At 38.4% G+C, this 24001-nt stretch overlaps 1 protein-coding gene across 1 annotated transcript; it reads left to right on the plus strand.

Moving 5' to 3' along the window:
* Window positions 1-154: 154 nt before the first annotated feature.
* LOC140005591 (uncharacterized) lies at window positions 155-24001 on the plus strand. The gene is made up of 5 exons (XM_072046598.1): window positions 155-460; window positions 716-1972; window positions 2293-2821; window positions 3044-4185; window positions 23810-24001. The coding sequence occupies exons 1-5, from the start codon at window positions 155-157 to the stop codon at window positions 23999-24001; spliced, it is 3426 nt and encodes a 1141-aa protein (XP_071902699.1).

Below are 24001 nucleotides of genomic sequence, written 5' to 3' on the forward strand. Positions count from 1 at the left end.
TTCTAGCCTAATTGCCTTATTTTCCAATAATAGGCATAACTAGGCTATGGATCGCCAAGTAATAGGAAGGGGACGTGGGAGACCTACTAGATAACACCCAGAAGCGGGTGGTGATAGGGAACCTGAGGTCAATCAAGACCAAGGGCAAGAGGGAATGGCCGGAGATCAAGTGGCCACCGCAATTAATCGGATCACTGATGTCTTAGAGCACTTGACTGAACACCAAGCCTCTGGACAAGTGCATCACCAAGGAGGCCCAGCCGATACTGAGGATCGGGCATTAGAAAGATTTCTGAAATTCGGACCTCCCAAGTTTTATGGAGGACCCGAACCGGAGATAGCCGAAGGCTGGTGGGAGAGAATCTCTGACATTTTCGCAGCCTTAAACTATGCGGAGGAGAGACAAGTGACTTTCGCCGCAATCCAGTTTGAGGGAGCTGCTCGTTCCTGGTGGAACCTGGTTAGGATTAACTGGGATAGGAACCATACTCCGAGGACTTGGGCAAACTTCACAAGGGAGTTCAATGCCAAATTCCTTCCACCTCTCATCCAAGAGAAGAGAGAGGATGATTTCATCAAATGTAGGCAAGGGGCGATGAGTGTCGCCGAATATGAGGTCCAATTCACGAAATTGTCCCGTTTTGCTCCTGAATTGATAGCCACGGAGCAAAGGCGTGTAAGGAGGTTTGTGCAGGGACTGAACGTGGAAATTCAGGAAGGATTAGCTGCCGTACGGATAGACACCTTTGCCGACGCTGTCGAGAGAGCCCAACGAGTTGAAGTAGCTAGAGCCCAAGTGAAATCTTTTCAAGCTAAGAAAAGATTTGCCCCTATCAGTAGTCGGGAGCCGACTTATGGAAATGCTCCACCGGCCAAAATAGGTCGAGGAACAAGCGGAGTGAATAGTCCTGGAGCACCACGAGGTGCCCTAGCGAGAGGAACTGGGGCAAGAAGTGCAGGGGGGAGAGATAATGGAGCTAGAGGGGGACCAAATGGAAGAGGTCAACCTAGGATCGCCTCGCAAGGAGGTTGTGTGACCACTCCCCAAGCAAACTGTGGGTATTGCAAGAGACCTGGCCATACTGTGGGTGGTTGCTGGAGGAAACAAGGAAAGTGCTTGAAGTGTGGGAGCAGTGAGCACCAAATTTCCGGTTGCCCAAAAATGCAAGACGATGGTACCCTGAATGCTAGACCAACCAATTCTGGAGATAGCAAGCCGAAAGTCCCTGCCAGGGTGTACGCTATAGATGACCAACCTGTACCTGACTCCTCGGAAGTTGTGGAAGGTACTCTTCCAATTTTTCATCGATTAGCTAGAGTATTAATTGACCCTGGTGCAACTCATTCATTTGTGAATCCAACTTTTATGTCCGGAATTGATGTGAAACCTGTTAGATTACCCTTCGATCTTGAAGTTAGGACACCTACGGGTAATAAGAATATGATCACTAGCTTAACCTATAAGAATTGTGAATTCTGGATTGGAGAGCGTAAAATGCTAGTGGATCTAATCAGCTTGGACATAAAAGGTTATGATGTTATTATAGGAATGGATTGTCTAGCCCATCATCATACTAAGCTTGATTGCAGAGCAAAAGTGTTAGAACTTTGGATTCCCGGGGAAGCAACCCTGAAATTAGATGTGAAAGGTAGGTTAGCATCGTCTGCTATGATCTCGGGAATACGGGCGAGGAAAATGTTACATAAAGGAGCGCAAGGTTTCCTAGCCTTCCTGATTAACGCTCCTAGTGACCAAGTGAAGTTAGAAGATGTACCAGTGGTACGGGAATTTTCGGACATTTTTCCTGAAGAATTAAAGACATTACCGCCGGAGAGAGAAGTGGAGTTCAAGATTGACTTGGTGCCGGGAACGGCTCCGATTTCTAAGACTCCGTACCGAATGGCTCCTGCAGAGCTAAAACAGTTGAAATTCAACTACAGGACCTACTGGAGAAAGGTTTCGTTAGAGAAAGTGATTCACCATGGGGAGCACCTGTTCTATTTGTTAAGAAAAAAGACGGAAGCTTGAGGTTATGTATTAATTACCAAGGGTTAAATGAGATTACAATTAAGAATAAATACCCTCTACCGTTGATTGACAGTTTATTTGATCAACTACAAGGATCCGTAGTTTTCTCTAAGCTGGATTTGAGGCAAGGGTATTACCAGTTGAAGATTAAGAAGGAAGATATACCCAAGACTGCTTTTAATACAAGATATGGACATTTTGAGTTTGCAGTCATGCCATTTGGATTAACTAATGCACCAGCTGCTTTCATGGATTTAATGCAGAGAGTCTTTAAGAAGTATCTAGATCAGTTCGTAGTGATTTTCATCGATGATATTTTGATATACTCTAAGACTCGAGAGGAACATGTTAAGCACTTGGAGCTAGTTTTACAGATACTAAGAGAGCATAAGTTGTATGACAAATTTAGTAAGTGCGAGTTTTGGCTGGAAGAGATATCTTTTCTAGGGCATAAAGTTTCTGAAGAGGGAATTGCCGTGGATCCGGTAAAAGTTGAGGCCGTTATGTTGTGGAAACAGCCAGAGACTCCAACAGAAGTTAGAAGCTTCTTGGGATTAGCAGGTTACTATAGGCGGTTCATCAAGGATTTTTTGAAGATTGCTGGACCTATGACCGAGCTGACCAAGAAAGGTAACAAGTTTATCTGGACTCCAAAGTGCGAGTCGAGTTTTCGGGAGTTAAAGAAGCGATTAACATCCGCTCCTGTTTTGGTATTACCTGATGGAGGAGAAGGTTATGCCGTATACTCTGATGCTTCTAGAGAAGGTCTAGGATGTGTTTTGATGCAAAAAGGTAAGGTAGTTGCCTATGCTTCTAGGAGATTGAAGCCACACGAGCAAAATTACCCAACGCATGACTTAGAACTGGCCGCAGTGATTTTTGCCTTAAAAAAATGGAGACATTACTTGTACGGCGTGACTTTTGAAGTTTATACGGACCATAAGAGGCTCAAGTACTTATTCTCCCAAAAGGAATTGAATTTGAGACAGAGGCGATGGGTAGAATTTCTGGAAGATTATGATTGTTCGATTAACTACCACCCCGGAAAAACCAACGTGGTAGCAGACGCTCTAAGTCGAAAGGCCCAAGTAGCAGGGTTAATGGTTAAAGAATGGGACATGTTAGAAGAGGTTAGTAGTTGGAACCCTCGCTTAGAGAAATTGAAGATTTTATTTGGGAACTTGACATTAAAGTCACCATTACTAGAGCGTATCAAGGAGGCCCAGAAAACGGATCCTACAATCCAGAAGAATGTAGAGAAAGTGCAAAAAGGGGAAACACTAGATTTTAAATTAGGGTCTGAAGGAGTGTTGAGGTTTCGAAATCGAATTGTGGTTCCGACAGATGAAAAGTTAAGGAAAGAAATTTTTGAAGAATCACATCGATCAAAGTATACCATACATCCAGGAGTGAATAAGATGTATCACGATGTGAAAGAGTTATATTGGTGGGACGGTTTGAAAAAGGACGTAGCGGGGTTCGTACAGAAATGTTTGATCTGCCAACAAGTAAAAGCTGAGCATCAGAAGCCCTCTGGTCTATTGCAACCACTAGAAATTCCCGAATGGAAATGGGAACATATAACCGTGGATTTTGTAACGGGGTTGCCTCGAAGTCAAAAGGGATTTGATGCAATTTGGGTGATAGTTGACCGACTTACCAAGTCTGCACATTTTCTACCTGTGTGCATGAGCTTTTCTTTGGAGAAATTGGCCAAGTTGTACACAGAAGAGATCATGAGATTGCATGGTATCCCTATAAGTATTGTGTCTGATCGAGATCCAAGGTTTGTCTCGCGTTTCTGGCAGAAATTTCAACAGTCATTGGGGACCAAGTTGAAATTTAATACTGCGTACCATCCCCAAACCGATGGGCAGTCGGAAAGGACAATTCAAACTTTGGAGGATCTGCTGAGGTCGTGTATATTGGATTTTGGGGGAAAATGGAGTCAGTATATGACCTTAGTAGAATTTATGTATAATAATAGCTATCATGCCTCGATTCAAATGGCACCTTATGAAGCGTTGTACGGGAGAAGGTGTCGATCTCCGAATCATTGGGATGAAGTGGGAGAAAAGGAAATTGTGGATCCAACGGCTATACCTTGGATAGAAGAAGCCCATGAGAAAGTGAAGCTAATTAGAGAAAGGCTTCAAGTTGCCCAGAGTAGACAAAAGAGCTACGCCGACACAAGGAGAAAAGATTTGGAATTTGAAGTAGGAGACAAAGTTTTCCTAAGAGTTAAAACCTTGAAGGGCGGAGTAGTATCCAAGAAGGGTAAGAAACTAAAGTCAAGGTATATCGGACCTTTGGAGATCTTGAAACGAATCGGAAAAGTAGCATATCAGTTGAAGTTGCCTGCAAGCATGGCCAAGGTTCACGACATCTTTCATGTCTCCATGCTTAGGAAATATTACCCCGACCCAAGCCATGTGTTGCAATTGGAAGGAATTGAAGTGAATGAGTCATTAACGTATGAAGAAGGGCCAGTCCAGATTTTGGAAAGAGAAGTGAAGGAACTGAGAAATAAGAAAGTTCCTTTGGTGAAGATTTTATGGAGAAATCACGGACTAGAGGAAGCAACTTGGGAATTAGAAAAAGAAATGTAGAAAAAGTACCCCGATTTATTTCTCTAGAAAGTGTGAATTTTGAGGACAAAATTCATTGTAAGGAGGGGAGGATGTGAGAACCTCGAAATATATATATATACCTCAGTGCATATTTCATTTGCATTTCTTATTCTTTAATAAATTCTAGCATTATTTTTTTTATTATTTATTTGTTTTTAAATAAGTGCGAAAAAAAATAATTTTTATGTGAAAAATAATATAATTGTGCTGAACTATTAAATTAATTGGTTTTGTTATACTAAATTAATAAATCTTGAGTTAAATTAATTTTATTCCTTAAAAATAAATTCTTTAAATTCCGATAGCTAGTTTAATCGTTAATAATGTAAAGGGTTATGAGAAACCTTAGTATTAAGATGCAATCGATAAATTTTAGACAAAATCGATACAAGTATACTAAGTATACTTAGGACGTGAAAATTCCCATTGATTAAATTTTCGCAAGGATAGTATATAATTAGGCGTTTAAATCACAATTGGGATAATTTTTGGAATTAAGTTAGAATTGAGGACTTGAGTAGAAATTAGGAGGAGATGTGAAAAGACAGAAATACCCTCCACTATTTCGGAAAATTACAATGCAACCACACCAACACCCTCTCGGCCAACCTTATAACATAGCCATTTCCATTCGGCCGAACACACTTCACTTTCACCTCTCTTCACTGCGAATCACCTCTCTCAAACACTCCACTTTATCTCAGCCTCGCACCACCACTCCACCTTACCTCGTGAGTATCGACCGTGAGAAGAGAGCTGCCTGCTGTATCCGAGAGTAAGAAAAAGAAAACCCCGAGCTGTAGTTTTTCTGTTCTGTCCGGGAGCTAGAGGGAAGAAAGGAGAGAAACACTGCGTGAGTTCCTTCTGCATTTTCTTAACCTCAACCAGCTGCTGATCGTCACCATCTTCATCAGTTCCAACCGCAACCATCGAGTGCGTAAGCTGTCCGAGAGAGGAGGAAACTTGACAGCTTTTGTGCCACGCGTATAAGCTTCAGTTCGAGGTAAATCTTGGACTTAAACTGACTAACTACAAGTAGGTGAAGATGTTAAGGAGCTGGCATGTAATGTTTAAGCGTTCGGATGAGTAATTGAGGAAAGGAAAATTCTGATGTGCGCAGAAAGTGGGTTTGCCGAGACTTTAAGGGGATAATGCTGAGATTAATTCGTTTATCTCTTGACAATCTGAGCATGCAATTGTAATTAACTAAGTAAAAAATAATAATAATAAAATAATAAGATGAATAAGACATGCATGTATTGTTTGTGCGTTCGGATGATGAGATTGATAGCTTAAGAAATCTGATTCGGAAGGAAATAGAAATTGCCGAGAGTTGATTAGGAAATGCAGACTTAATCTTGCTTAATTAAAGTAATCTGAGCTTGTAATTTCGATTAACCAACTAAACACTAGGTGATTAAGTCTTGCATGAGGATAGTTATCTAGGTTAGGCAAGAAAAATAAAAATAAAATGAAACCAGCTTACATGCATGTTCATCCGAGGCTAGCTGGACAAATTTCTGGATTTTTGGGATGTTTGTAGTTGTTATTCGAATCTGATTTTGAACTAGAAATGTTAATTAGCTAGCTAAGTGTTTGCATGTCGAACTTGAGTACTTAAAACACTGATTTAGCCAAGGAAAAGTTGGATTGATGATCAATTAAGCTGCTGGAAAATTTGCTAGTAGCCGAGAGACTTGAGTTGGAAATTTTAACTTGTTTCTGGAATTTTTCCTTGGAAGAAAATGGTTTAGAAATGCATGAAAAATGTGTATTTAAGCCGTGTAAGTGGTTTAGCTATGAAACATTTGATATGTTGGAAGATTGGACCAAAAATGTTGAAGTATAGATGCCGGAAAATTTCCAGTTTGGCTATTTGAGTTATTTTCACAAACATTAAAGTTTTGATGAAATTAACTGCTGGAATTACTTGTTATTATTTATACTTGGTTGACAAAACCCTTGCGGTTTAGTCGATGGAACTGCTTGGAAGCCTTGCATTTATTTTGTTCAATTGTGATCTGATATGAGCCTGTTGGATACCAAGAGCTAATGATTGACGAAGCCTTGGTCATTTGTTTAAATTTTGATCAGAAATGAATCTGTTGAAACCTTGGGCTAATGATTGACGAAGCCCTAGTGAGCTTTTTATTTGAAATGTGAGTTTGCTATTTTGACAAATCTGAAATATTATGTGCTTGTGAATCGGAATCGTAAGAAATCCGTTTTGGTCCTGTGAACTTGAGAAAGTTTTAAGCAAGCTATTTAAATATATCTTCGCCCTAGTATCGAACGATAAAACTTGGTATTGTACGTTACGTTAGAAAGTCTTGTGTAGAAAATTTCTAAACTTTGCCGACTCGATATTTCTTCCTTTAGCTTAAACTAACCTTATTATTTCTAGAAAACGACTTCACTAGTTTCTAAAACCCTAAGTCTTGTTTTACCTCCTTTTCTTTCCTTAAAATTTGTCCCTGGCTAGATGTCTAGAGGAAAATTGACAAAATACGAGATTTTAATAATTTTAACTAAAAAGCGTAGAAAACCTGCTCGGCAAGAAAACTTACTTTAAATAAAAAAAAAAGTACTAGTGGCACTTTGAGAAAGAAAAGTATTATAAAGAAAGCCATATGAAACAATTTACTAATTTTACTAAGTTTAATCCTAAGTGGATTGTCGAATTTTTTCGAGGAAATAAACTAGTAATATACCAAATAACCTTTTATATTTATATACCTAGAATTTGAATAGAAAACTTATAGTTCTTAAAACTTGGTTTTCTAGGATTTTGCGAGGACGCGGATTTCGATTCCCAACTTGACATCTGAGCTTCACTCTTGGTGAGTGTCCCTGCTTGTTTTATGACTATTTGGTTACAGTGCTTTCTTGACTCGATATATGATAATTACAAAGTGGTTTTTGATCCATCGAAGTGAGCAGTGTGTACTTTATCACACTAGCCGTTCGAGTGGTAACTTGTGCGAAATGTTTTCGTGAATATCTCAAGTGTTGTGACGTCGTTGGGTAAATCCCTCGACTAGTTTGTGACGTCGTTGGGTAAATCTCTCGACTAGTTTGTGACATCGTTGGGTAAATCCCTCGACTAGTTTGTGACGCGTTGGGTAAATCCCTCGACTAGTCTATGACGTCGTTGGGTGAATCCCTCGACTAGTTTATAAAAGGGTGTACTCAAGTATTACCACTATCATTTTTTTTGGTGTGCGGGCCCGGGATAGGGGTATGAATGGAGGTAGGAACTGGTGTGAAGTGGCGTTCTACATGGACCGTAGGTAGTGAAAGTTGACGAAGGGTCAACTACGGAAAATTTTGATCAAGTTCGTGGAGCATGGCTCCTGAGAGTCCCTGTATCCTACCTTGTGCTGTTATACGCTTTCCTAATCGTTTACTTTAGTTGAAATCAATATTTGCTACTTGCCTTATGTAATTGCATGTTTTGGGGCACCACTGAGCTTTAGCTCACCCCACGTTATTTTGTTTTCCTTGACAGGTTCTGGCATATGAGAAAGGCCTGAAATCTACTTTACTTGTTATTAATGTATTTAGGATTAAACAATGTATTTTTGTTTCGGGTTGCCACTTGAAGCTGGAAAAGTGTAAACCCTAGATTGGTTATGTGGCTTGTGTAAATTTGTTACTTAGCTTGTAAGAATGTTTTTGGCTTGTATGAATTTGTTAAATGGGATTGTTTGACTTTATTCCGTGGTTTGTAACGCGTAAGGTATTTAAGAATCGACGAGTCGCTATCTTAAAGTGATGTTATCTATGAAGTTAATGTGGTCTTAGTTATTGGTCTATTTTGGAGGATCAATACTGTAATAATTTAGGCTATACTTCGGAAGGATTTGGGCTAGATCTCTTGCGTGAGTCCTGGCGAGAGCTAGGCAGACGGCCCGCCAACCCTCTGGTTCGCCTTAGGGGAAAGTGGGGTCGCCACAGTTTTCCAAAAGACGCGCTGATACAAATTTATTGGAGATTTGAGGAATTAATTTGAGGACTCATGTTTATATCTCTAAAATGGTTATTTTTATGATTTATCACCCAAGTATTAGTTAGTTATACTATCGTTACGAGAATTTCTTAGAAATTGCACTTTCTCACGCACAAGTCGGAAGTTCGCGTTTTCGCGCGCGCGACTAATTGAGTGACTTTGGATTTTTATTTTTAGACTATTAATAGTGTTAATGGAACTGCATTAGAGGTTTAGTGCACAAGTGAAACAAACCCGAGAGGAAACGGGCACGAAACGCGCGCGTTCGTACACTATTGGAGGGTTGACTTTTGGAGTAATTTTGGCCACAAACTCTTAGGCTTCCCAAGGAAGCCTCACCCATCAGCAACATTTCTTTCCTTTCTCTTCTAGCTGCCGAACCTCCCAAGGAAGAAGAAGACCAAAAAGCTTCATCATTTCACTTCACAATCTTGCGCCAAATCACTTCAAATTTCTACCACAAACTCAAAACCACTTGGAGATCATCTTGGACTAGGAAAGGAGCTTCATTCTCATGGTTTTCTTGGAGCTCAAAGTGACCGAAATTTCTGCTCTAGCAACATCTAGGAGGTAATGATCATCCAACCTTTAAATCTTAGTTCTAGGGAGTTAAATTTCACTTGGAAGCTTGTAGCTTCATGTGGGTAGCTTTGGATGGTTGAAAATCACTTGACTGGGCTCTATGAAATCCCACAATGGACTTGTTAGACTGATTTGATGAGTTTGGATGTTATTTATGTTGATTTAGTGTTAAACTAGTGTATATAAGTTGCAAAAGTGGAAAGAAAATCAAAGGAAGTTGAAATCCAAGAAGGGCCAGTTCTGCCCTGTCCTTGCCACGCCTCTTGGTGCAATTTTAGGGGTTCAAATTGTCTTGATTTTGATGTAGATATGTTGTATAGGTTGTGTGGAAAGTTTCCACCAAAAATCACTTGATTTGGTTGGGTAAAAGTTGAATTTTTGAAATGGTTTCATAGGTGGAAAATGTGTACAGAGGTGCTCTGGCAGCGAACTTTGAATAATCATAACTCTTTGCTCCAATGTCGAAATCGAGTGCCGTTTGCTGCATTAGAAACCAGACATTCTAGTTTTCTAACGGTATAAAATTCATCCCCTGATTCGACTTGAGTGAACTGTACCAACTCTTCAAAGTTACCTGTCCTGTTTTGTTACTCTGCTAGAGAGTCAATGAGGTGCAGGGACTTGTTGCTTAAATTTGAGCTAGCTATGGGCAGAATTTTAAAACGATTCCTTCTGATGAATTGTAGCCCTTTGAATGTAGTTTTCAACTCCACCAAACATTTTTAATTCCAAATTGAATTGAGTGAGTTATGGCCTAATTACAGACCTGCACTAGAGAAAGAAAACCCTAATTTTGGGCTAGCCAATGGCTTATTTCGAATTGGGACTTGTTATTTTGAAACTTTTGGTGTCAATCACCTACCAAATGTATGTTGGATGTTTCTTAGACCTTTTCTTCATAAATGAACCATGTTGAGATGATTTCATTGGCCGAATGTTTGAAAACGGAAAACGGAAGCTTGAAGACAGATTTGTCTTCGGATTCCCTTGAACTTTGGTAGTTTAGTTAACTACCTTCCCTTGTGAAATTTCAAGTGAAATTTGGTAGAGGGGTATCCCTCATATGGGAGTTAAATTGTACCAATTTTAGTCTCATTCCAAGACTTTTTTGACGCACGAATAAGTTACCAAAGCTAAACTTCCAAATCTGAAAATTGCCTAACAGTCTCAATTTTTGGCCAACTTTGAGCTACTATATCTTGGTGCTCAAAACTCCGATTTGTGTTCTGTTTCTTGTAGTTTAAACTTTGATTGTAACTCTAATTGAGTTTCAAATTTGAGAGTCTAGTTCACATTCTGTGAATTTTGCCGAATTTTCAAAGTTTGCCAAAAACCAACCCCGAATCTGTCTTGGGATTCCAAATCAGCAACTTGAAGCCAAAATTTGAGTGTCTTCCATTTAGAATCATGGAAAAGTGTCTTCTAGGAACTTTTAGTAATTTGGAAACAGTTTCCAACGGTACCAATTTTTCTAATTTTGGACTTACGAAGAGTGAGATACGATTTTTCAAAAAATGCACCTTAAATCTGAAATTTTCAAACTTGACGGGAATTGATTTTTGGAGACTCTTCCCTACCCTTCAATATTAATTGACCATTTTGGACTTGTTTTCACAAAGGAAATCAGTTTTTCCTTGTGTTATTAAACACCACCTTCGAACTTTGAATTTTGAGCAAGTGAAGCTCTACTTCGTGATATTTTCTTAGATTGTACAAGTGTACAATCTCTCTCTTGATAAGAGAGGATTTATAAGTGATAGTGTGTAATGGTTAATTGTTAATTGCTCAGACACTCAAGAGGATCCCACGGTGGACGCCTGAACCCTCAAGTGGGCATTACTTTCTTGTTTTTGATTGGTGAGTGTCAAGTGTGTGAAAAATGTGTTACGTGTTAATTGTTATTGAAAATGGGATATTTTGAAAATGCTGAGTCGAGTGTGTACTTTATCACACTCGTTCTCATTTAAGTGAAATGTACTTGAATTACTTGACATGAAATACTTGAATTACTTGAAGTAACTTGTTAAGTGAATTAAGTGAAGTGTTTAAGTGACTATTTATGCTATGGCTGCATAAGTCGATTGGAGTGAATCTTCTCGACTCTTAATTGTAATCGTGGGGGACGCCCAATTCTCACTGGCCAACCTTGGACTCAAGCCGGCACGGGCTTGGTCGGGCTCCTTAGTGAACCATGAGAAAACATAAGCTTGACCTATTGAGAGGTCTTGCTTGGCATACTCGAGCAGTATCGCCTCAAACAAATGACAAGCGGGCTCGGTACAGAGGTATGTAACGGTGAACGGGGACAGGTTCAGTGAAGTTCTACGGACTAAACCTACCCGATTGATGGAGTGTCAATTCGTGGAGGTTCTTGATCATGCAAGTGAAAACTAGCTCCTGAGAGCTCCTATATCCTTGAATTGTTTCTGTTTACTTTTCTCGCTCAAATTGTCATTTACTTGAATATTATTGTTTTACTTGTTAATTGGGATTATTACTTGGACAACGTGCTTGCATGTGTGTTCTTGGCCTCACGAGCAATTGCTCACCCCGTAGATTTGTTTTCCTTAACAGGAATGGATGTAGAGTGAAACTCGGAGAAACTCCTTGGGATGTACTTTTGTATTAGGGTTTCATATGTATTTGACTAGACTTTTGGCTGTTGTATAGTTTGGGAATTAATGTATCTTTTGGGAACCTGATGTAAGAATTGAATAACTGATGTATTTTGAACTCGTGGTGTAAGATTTGGATATTCGATTATGGATGCGACTTTTCGTTTAGGCCTGTATTAATTGTTGTGTATCGTTAAGCTTGAATCGAATTGTCTTGAGTCCTGGCGAGAGCTGGACAGACATCCCGCGGATACCCTTTCGTTCGCCTTAGGGAGAAGTGGGGGCGTCACAAGTTCTCCACCAACCTTCATGGTCATACTCAAGTATACCAAAACACTATCCCAGGGTCACCAGCCGCCCGACCGAATCCGCTTCTGCCTCGAGTCGACTGGCAATGAAGGGCAAGGGCCCAATTCAGCCAAAAGGCTTACATTCATGCACAAGTAGCATTCAATCATTGAAAATTCACTTTGGCCTGGGTCGAGTGCGATAAAGTACACACTCGCCCATCCAAAATCCATTTAGCAATCCTTAGAAAGAATTTAACATTCAAACAAACATTCACAAATAGTCACATAGTCACTTATTGTACAAACACACAAGGAACACTCACCCGTCTAAGCCAAAATAACGTCAAAAGTTTCCTTCCGGATTATGCCCTTGATCACCGACAAACCCTAAGAATAACCAATCCCAAATTGAAGTGAGCAAATGTAATTCAAAGTTTTCGAGATAAAACTAACACTTTTCATCTTAGTTGATACCAAATCTTGGTCAAAAACAACTCATATACTACTATTGAAGTGCATTCAAGGATACATATGTAATTTAAGACCCAACTAACCCTAAAATCAAACCTTACATCTTACTAATATTCGTAAGAGCAAGTAATAGAAATTTGGGCAGCATGCCCTTTGTATTTAGCTATTTTCCTGCCACTTAGGGCTTCATTTCTTTCCTCAACTTAGCCCAAATTCACATATAAGCAATCTTAACTCAATAGCCTTTCAACTAGGCTCAATTTCATCCAAATACAAGGCAATTCTAGCAATGAAACGACCAAGACCAAAGCTGGAAACTAGTATTAAAGAAGAATAACTACGTAATAGGTTTGACATCTTCCGGCGCTTTGGTCACAGCTGAAGTTACGCTTATCGGATTGGTGTACATTTTATGGCGTTTCGAAGCTAAGACAGAGAGATACATTTCTTATGAAGACATCAACACCCAGTTCATGCATTTTCAAGGTCAAAATATGAAATCTCAGAGAAAACAGAAAGCTACCTGTGAAATAGGGTTTTTGGCAGTCACGGGTAATTTAGTTATTTCACAAGATACAGTGCTCCGATTGAGCTGAAATTTTGTAGGTAGATATTTAACTCCATTCCCTACAACTTTTCATGTTTTGAACAAGACCTGATTTGGCCTTTATCATGGACGAATATGCAGTACAGAAATAGGGCAGATTCCACTACACTTGCTGGAATTTGATGTTTTAATGCTTAAAATTAACATTCATGCCTTGAATCAATACCCCAAGTCCCTATCCAAGCTCATCATCATCATATACTAGCTAAACAACAATAATCACAACTGAAATTTTGAAACCCAAGCTAAACATTCCACCATATCATTCAAAACTAAATAATTAACCATAGGAAACCAAGAACACAAGCTTATCTCCCAATTTTTAACAAGATTAAGTATGAGGAAAGGAAAGGAAACCATTATACCTTACAAGAGATGCTTGTAAATGAAAACCAAACCTCTTTCTCAAAACTTTTCCCACACAAAGCTTGCCAAACACCACAAGGTAAGTTTAATCGGTTTAGGTTTTGAGATTTCACTCAAACAAGATGGATTCAAGGTTGAAGTTGCTAGCTTTCCTCGCTTGTTTTTCTCTCCTCTCACTCTCGGCCAAGACCAGCAAGAAATGAAGAAAAATCAGCCAAGAAGAAAGATAAGAAGATAGGAAATTTGCTTGGTCAAAGTCAACAAGTGTCACACTTTGATTTGTGGTCAATTTTTTTTCTTTTCTCTCTTTTTCTTGGTCCAAAATTTCGGCTGGCTTGAGGATATTTTGGGGCTGATTTTGCTCAATTAATAACAAGGAGATTAAGGTAATAAAGTAGTGCTCAAGTGGTGCACTCAATCGGTAGCAAACGATGTGCGTCGATTCAAGCTTATTTTCCTTAACTCGCGCGTACTAGGGTTTTAACCTATGATTCACTAACTTATTAATAGCACTTGTAATCACACACTTCCTCTTATCTAAAACTCACTCTTAACCACCAAATTTAGTACCCACACCTCACCAATTAATTACACTACCAAAATACACGAAAATCCTAATTTACCCTAACGATAAAAGTAAAGGGGAAACTCTTAATTCTATGATTTATTGCAACTATGGAGATGATAAATGAGTAGTAAAGCTATTATAAAGCAATTTATTCAAAGTAAAAGGAAATTTTAAGAAAATAAGAAAAATTTTGCAAGTCCTCACAACCCTTTGGCCCAGTTAGGGTACTAAACGTTCTAACAAGTCTGTCATACGATTTATAGCCAATGCCACTTGATCATTTGCCCCAACCCTTGGTTCAGCGTTTTGGTTAGTCACAAACCCACTCTCTACCCTTTGATTTTGGGCTTGTTCTCGTAGACGTCCCCGTCAATGTCTTCCAGCTTCCATCTTTTTTCCTCAACTAATCTATGTAGATATGTATTAATCCAATATTCATTATGAACATATACACACATATGCATGTGAACATACCAATGACAAGCACATATATTGAAAAATAATAACTGACAAATTAGACTAAAACATTTCTACAAGCAATGTAGTCACAATCATTTCTAGTTACCAATTAGGCTCAATCAGAGCTATTTCATGAACACAAGTTGAAACCAAGTTTCATACACATTCAAATTGAAGGCATTAAATACATTAAACAATTCTCACTTCCAACCATATTATCCCTTTCACACAAGTCAAAATCAATGGTCACTAGATCATATCATAACAAATCCGGTCAACACTATCTTTCTAAAACAAATATCTATCAACGACAATTGCGGAAAAACTATACTTAATCAATCACTCCAAGAGTCACTTCTAGCTGCGGCCAAGTACATTCGAATCTAAAAATCCTAAAGGGATACTTCAAATGAAATGAGAGCTTCATAAGTTTTCAAGTCAAAGATTTGACTCCTAAATATGAAATCTTACCATTATCCAAGAAACTCATCATTTATTCGTGAAATTAACCCCTCACAATTCTCTTCTCTCACCGCCAAATCCTGGATAAGAAACGCGCAAAGAACTTGTCTTAAGAACCATCGAGATCATAGATGTTCGATGTTTCACTTAACAATCAGACTAGTCCCACAGTCCGGTATGCTTAACTTTCAGCCTAGGATACTCTACAGTGAACTGAAGCCTAGATTTTGATACCAACTGTGACAACCCCACTTTCCCCAAAGGTGAACCAGAGGGGTCAGCGGATCGCTTGCCCAACTCTCGCCAGGACTCACTACAATCCATAGTAAGAATTATTTGAAATTTCTAAACTAACCAAAATAATGTTCATTACACGCCAAAATAACATTTACATACATCCAAAAGCTATTACATAGGTTTGCGTACAAAAGATTCGTCATTCGGTGCCTATCTTAACTACAACCCAAAAATATATACACTACAGTCATTTCTACTAAAATAAAAACTTAAAGCCTCTCAAAACCTTGCAACAGTATTCTTAAGCACTCTCAGATCTAAATCCTATTAAGAAAAACAAAACATGGGATGAGCTTACGTCCAGTGAGCATTCTAGGTAAATAGCCCAAATAAGGGAATAACACAATTTAACATGTAAACACATTTTCCCAAATAATATAGGTTAAAGAAAATCAATACTCAACTTTAGAAACTGGTAGTGGAGCAATTAATTGAAATTGGAATCTTTCAATGTAAAATACTTGATAAACAATAACATTCATGCGTGCATTCAATCATTCGTTCAAGTAAATACAAGGATGAACAATAATTTAAACATTAAAAGGATACGGGGCTCACAGGGAGCAACATTCATCTTATCACTGCCAATAAACAATCCCCTACATTTTGCCACGTTATAACCTCCGAACTCTCACCTTATCTCCTCCAAAAGATCAACAATCCCCCCATTTAACATTCATCTCATGCCCTCCGAAAAATCAACAATCCTCTCATTTAAATTAAACATTAAACATTGTACTCAAGAACTTTCGGCAAAGAGTTTTGAGTTTTGCACTTAACATTGGTAAGCTATAAACCCAAAGCTGTCCAACTGATCCGACCTCGCAAATGGCGGGTCTTGGATAGGGTGCCAGCATAGGTTAATCTCAGTTCAAGCGATACGATAAAGTACACATCGGCCTACATTCTTGCTTATTTATCACGCATTCATGCAATGTGAACATGCACTCATAGCAAATTAACAAGACAAGAAAATCACAACAGTCATTCACTTATTAGCATGTCATTCAAAGGAGAGCACTTAAGCAAATAATAGTATTTTCTCAAGTCATGCATAATCAAATAACATGCATTGGAACACTCACCAATCAATTGCAACCCTTCACTTTAACCCCGGTTCGTCCTCTTGAACTCTCTCGAGTCCTATAGTCATATACTATATTAAAAGACTAGCAATACAAAGCCAAAATGCATGAAAAATTTGAGGTTTCAAAACTTCATTTAGAAAATGCATCAATTTATAAGTTTTATGCCCGTATAACCTATCAAAATATAATATTTTCTTGTTGCAATCGAGGAGAAAGCCTCATGTGCTTACTAAATCAACGTTGCAAAAGTCATTTGGAGCACAAGAGTATCGATTATAGTCAAACGTTTGAAGAAATTAAAACAAGACTTTCAAAATATAAAGTTAGAAATTGTCCGACCTAAAATGATTTGAAAAAACTCATTTCCTTTCATTTAAACTTCAATTCCACTCATAAAACCAAGCTCAAAATGGTTAACAACTCCAACTTAAAGTTGGAAATGGAAGCAATAACAAGTTTAGAAAACAGAATTTTCTCCAGTTTTGCGCGACATTGTTTGAAAAATCGTATCGCAAGCTTCTTAAGTCCAAAATTTATAAACTTCATACCATTGGAAAATAGACTCAAAGGACTACAATTTTTTGGAATACATATTTGTAAGATTCTGTGTGAGGACTCGTAAAATTCCCTATATTTTTCTTAAAATTTCCTTTAATTTGGAATTTATTACTTTACAATAACTTTAATACACATTCACTTCCCCAATAGCTACAAATAATCATAAAAACCAGGGTTTTCTTTTACTTTCATCGCTACAATAAACTAGGGTTTTTTACGTCTTTTGTAGTGGAGTAATCGGTACGGAGTGTGTATTCAATTTGGTGATTAAGAGGGTGATTAAGAGTGAATTTTAGATGATATTAAATGGCTGATTAGAAATAAGAATAATAAGTTAGTGAATTATAAGTGAAAACCCTAGTACGTGCGAGTTAAGGAAAAATGGTGTGAACCGACGGGTACCGTTCACTACCGATTGACCACACCATTTGACAACCATTTTATCAAGTTAATCTCATTGTTATTAGAGCCTAAATATCAGCTCTAAATCTGATCAAGGTGGCCAAAAATGTTGACTTCAAAAACCAAGATAAAAGAAAAAAACATTTAGATGTAAATTGGTGGTGACAAGTGGAAGCAATCCATGCATCTTTGACCCAAACTAGGACTAAGCCTTATAACCTTTCATGGCCTTCATTCCTCTTCATTTTCAGCTATGGTGGCGAAGAATATTGAGGGAGAAAAACAAGAGGAGAGAACTTCATTTCATCTTGGGATTTTAGCTTAGTTTTAGTGAAAATCAAGAAATTAAACCGATTAATCCTTTCTTTGAGCACTTGGGAAGCTTGATGTGCTAAAACTTTACAAGGAGAGGTGGTGGATATCTCTTACAAGCATTTTAGTGAGGTATATTGGCTGTCCATCATCTTTATTTCCCTTAATCTTGCGTAAGTTGCTACACAACTCATATTCTTGGTTAATTGACAGCTATGCAACTAGTTTTGATGATTATGGAGAATTTGTGAGTTAGGGTTTTGAATTGTTCAGCTATATTTCTTCTTTTTTAGATAGAATATGATGTGAATAAGATTAGATAAGGAGGTGAAGTAGTGGTTCAAGCTAGAATAAGAAGAGTATCACTTGAATGTATCAAATTCCAGAATTTAGTATTGAAGTTACCCTGTTCTGCCCAGTTTCATTCGGCCATGATGGAGGCCGAATCCGCCTTAGGTTAAAACATTAAAGTTGTAGGAAATGATGTTTTGTAGCTGCCTACAAAATTTCAACTCAATCTGAGTACTGTAACACGTGAAAAGACAAACTTACCCTTTCTGCCATAGGTATAGTTTTGTGGACAGTTTTGATATTTCCTCATTTTGGCTGCATTTTTTCACCATTATCCGCATCAAATTAGACTTTGGCCAAAACATGAAACTTTTAGCTCTATGTTTCATCTTTCCAACGCATCTGAAAACACCTCAAACGGAATTGTGTAGCCTGAGTTATTGTCATTTGAATTCAGTACTGACAACCATACTGACAAGGACCTTCTGGTTCTGTAATTTGTAAATTTAACCTAGATACACTATGAACTGGGTTACGTTGTCTTCATAAAAGTTGTAGCCCTTTGGCTTAGCTTCGAAACGGTATAAAGTTTACCCCAATTCGATGAGCGTAGCTTCGGTTGTGGCCAATACGCTAAGAGACGTCGAACCTGTCTTTTTGTTCTATGTCTTAAACCTTATTTCCGACCACTTTTCTAGCTTGGTTTTGTAATTGTATGACATTGAGTCTATTGAATGGCTATTGTAATGAGATTATCTGTGTGTGGCTTTGGGACTGATTGAGGAAAAGAATGCAGCCATAAATGGCTGGAAAATAGTTAAATACAAAGGGCGTGCTGCCCAAATTTGCACTCGAGAACTAGGTAAGGATTTGAGGACGAATACCACTTGAACCATCTAGGATATTTGCATCTTCTTTTATCGAGGTATATAAGTTAGAATTCGGCCGAAACTTGTACCCTTGAAAAAATGAAATTTATGACTAATAGAAATACGTTTTCTCCATTTTTTCGACTCAAATGGTATTTCAAGTATAATTGCTTCAAAGTTTCAAAGTTTTAAGAGCGAGCATGAATTTTTCGGAATTTGATAAGTATTTTGAATACTACTTAAACGAGTTGCATTTACTTGATTTTTTCCAAGCGAAACTCCTACGTTTCGCACTCTAGAGAGTTTTACATTCGCAAATGATATTTTATCGCAGATTTGGACTCCAACCAAGAAGTTGGACCTGAACGTGACTTTTGAGAGGCACTAGACTTTTGGTGAGTGCTTCCAAATACCTGATTAAACTGGACACTTGTTTTCAATACTTGACCAATGTGATTTAATGATATGTAATTTATTTGATCGGGCAAGAGTGTACTTTATCGCACTTGTCCTAATATGATATATACTTGTTTATTGTTGCAATTGACTTGATATACTTGTACTTGACTTGTAAGTGCTGAGCGGCAGCATGTACCACACTCAATGTGAGTGGGCGGTGCCTCTCATTCCCGTCTCCGTACTTTTATTTTGATTCAGTCGATTGGAGATGATATCTCATCAACTTCTTGGGGACCCAAACCCCACTGGCTAGTTAATCGAGTCGAGCCGGCAAGGGCTTGGTCAATTAGATAACGAACCATGGGTATCTAGTGTTGTCAAGTGGAGTGTTATCTCCTCGACTAATCGGTATACTCGAGTATTACCACCAGTGTTTATCTTGGAGTTCGAGCCCGGTAAGGGGTTTGGATGGTGGACGGAGAGTAGTTTAAGTGGTGCTCTACTGGATTGGTTACTTACTTGAAAGTTGACGGTGTGACGCCCCGAAAAAAAATGAGTTTGAGAACCCGGAAATTTTCTAATTTTCTAGGGGTTATTTTTTTAAACGCCCACCTTTTCTACATTTTCTTGATTAGAAAAATTCCCCAGATAAAGTTATGAGCAAAGATAGTTTTAAAATGATTTTTCTAGTATCGGTTAGTTTTTGAGAAATTAAAAGCGTATTTTGGACGTGGGACCCGCAAGTGCGGTAAATGCATTATATTTTTGACAACTTGTTGGAATTTTGTATTAAGTGATATTATTTTACAATGTGTTAAGATATTTGTATTGGAGAGACAAAAAGATAAGATTAAAACCCTAAAGGACCATTTGTCACAAAACCATTGGACCTTGACTTTTGACCAAGACTTTTCTAACTTTACTAAAACCAATTTGGACCCAATTTCTCTCCATTTTAGCTTGTCTTGGACGAAATTTTGAGAGAAAAAGAGAGAGAAAATCCATCATCTTGCACTTCAATTTCTTGTCCAAATCTTGAGTTCCAACCGATTAAATTGCAAATCACTCCATAAAACTTGCTAGCTAAGGAAGATTGAAGCTCTTGGTGGAGTTGTTTTGGAAGAAAAATCCCTAAGTCATCACCTTTCTTGATATTTGAAGGTATCATGTCTAGCCATCCTTTCTTTGTTCTTGATTATGCTAAATTAGAGACTTGTGATGGCTAAAGAGATGGTTTGATGGATTATATTTTGAGTTGTGGTTGGATGGATGAACTTTTATTATTTTTGGGGATTTTTCTGTTTTAATATGAGTATGATTATGTGGTTATGTATGATGATTGGAAATGATGTTTAATGATTCTAGAAGGTGGAAAAAGTGGAAGATTGCAAGTAAATTCTGTTTTGGAAGAAATCTGGAAAATTAGGGTTCTTGGTTCTTCATTCTGTCCGAAATTTTAGGTCCTAGATAGAGGCCGAATTGGCCTTTTCTTAAAACATGAAAGTTGTAGGGAATGACATTTTAAATGTGCCTACCAAATTTCAGGTCAATCGGAGTAGCGTAGAGTGAGAAAAGTCGAAATTACTATTGCTGTTCTGGTTTACCCGAAATTGGGATTTGCGACTGTAATTGGTTGTTTTGGCTGGAATTTCTTCCGAATTGGTTGTTGAGGTCTTCTGATGAAATGTATCCCTGTTTATTAGCTTTTATCTGGTTTTGGAATTTCTGGATTTGGACTTGGAGAGCCTGAGTTATGATGTTTACGCTGGAATGCGTTCAGTGAATCTGTTTTTGTGATTCTGGTATAGTTTCTTGCATTTTTGACCTGGTTACACTCGAAACTGGGTTGAGTGACCTTCTGTAATATTGTACCCCTATCTATTAGCTTCGAAACGGTGGGTCTTTCACCTTCATCCGACAATCGTAGTACTTTTGGTGCCATTACCGCAAAATGACGTCAAAACTGTTTTTCTGGTTTTGAGCTAAACTTTCATTTCCGGACTTTTCCCTAGCTTGACTTGTACTAGTACTACTTGGAGCTTGCTGAATGGCTATTGGATGAACTTGTTGTTGTGTGTGTACCTTTGGGACTGGCTGAGGATATAATGAAGCCATGATGGCTGCAAAAGTAAGCAAATTCGGGGGAAGTGTTGTCCGAACTTTGAAAGGACTTGATTGCATTGAGTTTGTGATCTAAGACTTGGGTTTGAGCAAGGCAATGTTATATGATGGATGATTTCTGAGCCATTGAGGTGAGTGACCTCAAACTATTTCTAAAGTTATTTATGAATCGTTTCCTGCATTATTTACTTTTGAATTGTTTCCAAAGTTACTTTCGAACCGTTTTCTTACATTATTTACCTTGAAACTGTTTCCAAAGTTACTTTTGAACTGTTTTCTTGCGTATCATGCGTGCTTGCATATGAGTGTTCCTTGTTGGCTGTATTCCTTGATTTATTGGCTTGTTATTATTGATTGATAATGTGTTAAGTGCTTTCAATGATTGTTAAAACGAGTTTTCTAGGCGAGTGTGTGTTTTATCGCACTCGACCTAAATAAATATGAAATTTTCAATGATTAATGATTAAATGCTAGTTGCGTATGAATGTAAGCCGTTTGGCTGAACTGGCCACTGCCCTACGTTACCGATCGACTCGAGCCAGAAGCGGACTCGGTCGGGCGATATGGTGACCCTGGGTGAATTTGGTATACTCGAGTATTACCTTGTAGTCCGGCTACGTCCGGATGGGTGGAGACCGGCCAACGTCCGGAAAAAAAAAAGATGAACGAATAAAAAGATGAACGAGGGATTATTTATAAAAAATGAACGTATCCTTTTCATGAATGTTACTATCGCTTTCCATTGTACATGTTTCTTGAATAATTGATACTCCATATTTAATGTTTTGTAAATGTTGTAATCGTTTCTGGACTTATCATGTGATTTATGACATCATTGAAAAGAAATATTGTTAAACCGATTGGATTACTAATTTTCTGGTTACTCGCTGAGCTTCTAGCTCACCCCAAAAATATTTTATTCCCCTCCACAGGGCTCAAGGCGAAGGCAGGACTTGTTGTGCTCATTCACGTGAATGGATGGCCTTTATGTTGTACAATTTGGATTTGGAATCATTTATGTCTAGTTGGGAATTGTTTCCGCTGCAATTGTGACATGTAATTATAGGAGACTTGGATGTATATTTGAGGACCATGTGATGTATATTTGAGATTTATATTGCAATTCATTTGAGGACCGTAGTGAACGACTGAGTCCCGGCGAGAGCCGGGCAGGCGGCCCGCCGAACCCTCTGGTTCGCCTTAGGGGGAGGTGGGGCTGTCACAGACGGAGTGTCAACTATTACTTGATCAAGCTCTGGTGATGCAATGGAATTTGGCTCCTGAGAGCCGTCCGTATCCTTATCCTTTGGAATGATTAGTACTTATCGTGTTATTGTTTCGTTTTAAAAGAAAAGAATTTTACACTCTCTCATTTTGAGATTTGCTATCTGAAGTGTTAATGCTACTTTTATAAACTTGTTATGCTCACTATTTTGCTACGTGATACTTACACTTTTAAATAATGGTCAACTTGCTATTTGAAATCTCACTGGGCTTTTAGCTCATCCCACGCCATTTGTTTTCCTTACAGGGGGTACGAGCGAGGCGTGAAATTGGTACAGACTAGCGTAGTTTAGTTGTTTTGAATTTTGAATTTGTACTCACGCTAGCAACTGACTAGGGTTGTAAGTACTTGAATTGTACACCCGTTAATGTATTTGGGCATGTATGAACCTTGTAGTTGGAACTGAGTATTATTGTATATATTAAGTTGAAGGGATTGTGTTATTTATTTTTCTACATTTGTAATTTATTTTCTCAAGCTTTAAGTGAGTGAGTCCTGGTGAGAGCTGGGCAGGCGACTCGCTAAATCCTAGGGGGAGGTGGGGTCGTCATAGATGGTATCAGAGCTCCTATCAAGCTCGTGCCAGGAGAGGGTTCTCGGACTGTACGGAATGACTTGTTAAGTGTGGAAGAAATGTCTATTGTTGGGGACATTAGATATGTATGTTGGGTAGGAATCTCAAAAGTGGTTGATTTCCTCTTGAACCTGGCCAATTCGAGTGGTGAATTATCACATTTTTGGATTCTTGTACCTAAGTACCAAAGAGTGATACATTTATGATAAATCGATATCTCGAGTACTATTAGGATAAGTTTGGATGGCGAAACCAAGGCACGGGGAATACGAATATTCTGGACTTGAGATATTGAAGATATTAGTTAGATGTGGGACCCTTATGATTCACGTGTACGATAGTTTTGATTAAGTGTAGTTCTTGAGCAATATCTAGGGTTAATGTCCCATAAGATATGTGAATTACTACGCTATGTATATAACGAAAGTATGTTTTTCACTGTGTTTTATGATTTGACAATGCTTTTATCAAACTTTATAATTAATTTATTTTGCTTATACTTATATGGGCTATTGTTCAAAAAAGGTATGGAGGGTAGGCAGAGTCAAGGACGTGGAACTACCCGAGGATGCAGTTCTAGCCGTGGCCGTAGGGATAGACAGGCACAAGAATCGGTGCAAGAACCGAGAGAGGAAAGAGGTGAAACAGTTGAACCGCAACCTGGACCCCGGATGGAAAGGGGGATCAGGTGGCAACCGCGATTCAACAAATAACTAA

This window comes from Coffea arabica, chromosome 4e (genome assembly GCF_036785885.1).
Source record: "Coffea arabica cultivar ET-39 chromosome 4e, Coffea Arabica ET-39 HiFi, whole genome shotgun sequence".
Classification (NCBI taxonomy): domain Eukaryota; kingdom Viridiplantae; phylum Streptophyta; class Magnoliopsida; order Gentianales; family Rubiaceae; genus Coffea; species Coffea arabica.

What these genes read in the sequence shown, in the direction of transcription:
- LOC140005591 (XM_072046598.1), top strand. Translation starts at nt 155, where the DNA reads ATGGCCGGAGATCAAGTGGCCACCGCAATTAATCGGATCACTGATGTC. An exon ending in GAAAGGTTTCGTTAGAGAAA is followed by an intron (nt 1,973 to 2,292) that starts GTGATTCACCAT and finishes GATTTAATGCAG; the next exon opens with AGAGTCTTTAAGAAGTATCT. An exon ending in ATGTGTTTTGATGCAAAAAG is followed by an intron (nt 2,822 to 3,043) that starts GTAAGGTAGTTG and finishes AATTTCTGGAAG; the next exon opens with ATTATGATTGTTCGATTAAC.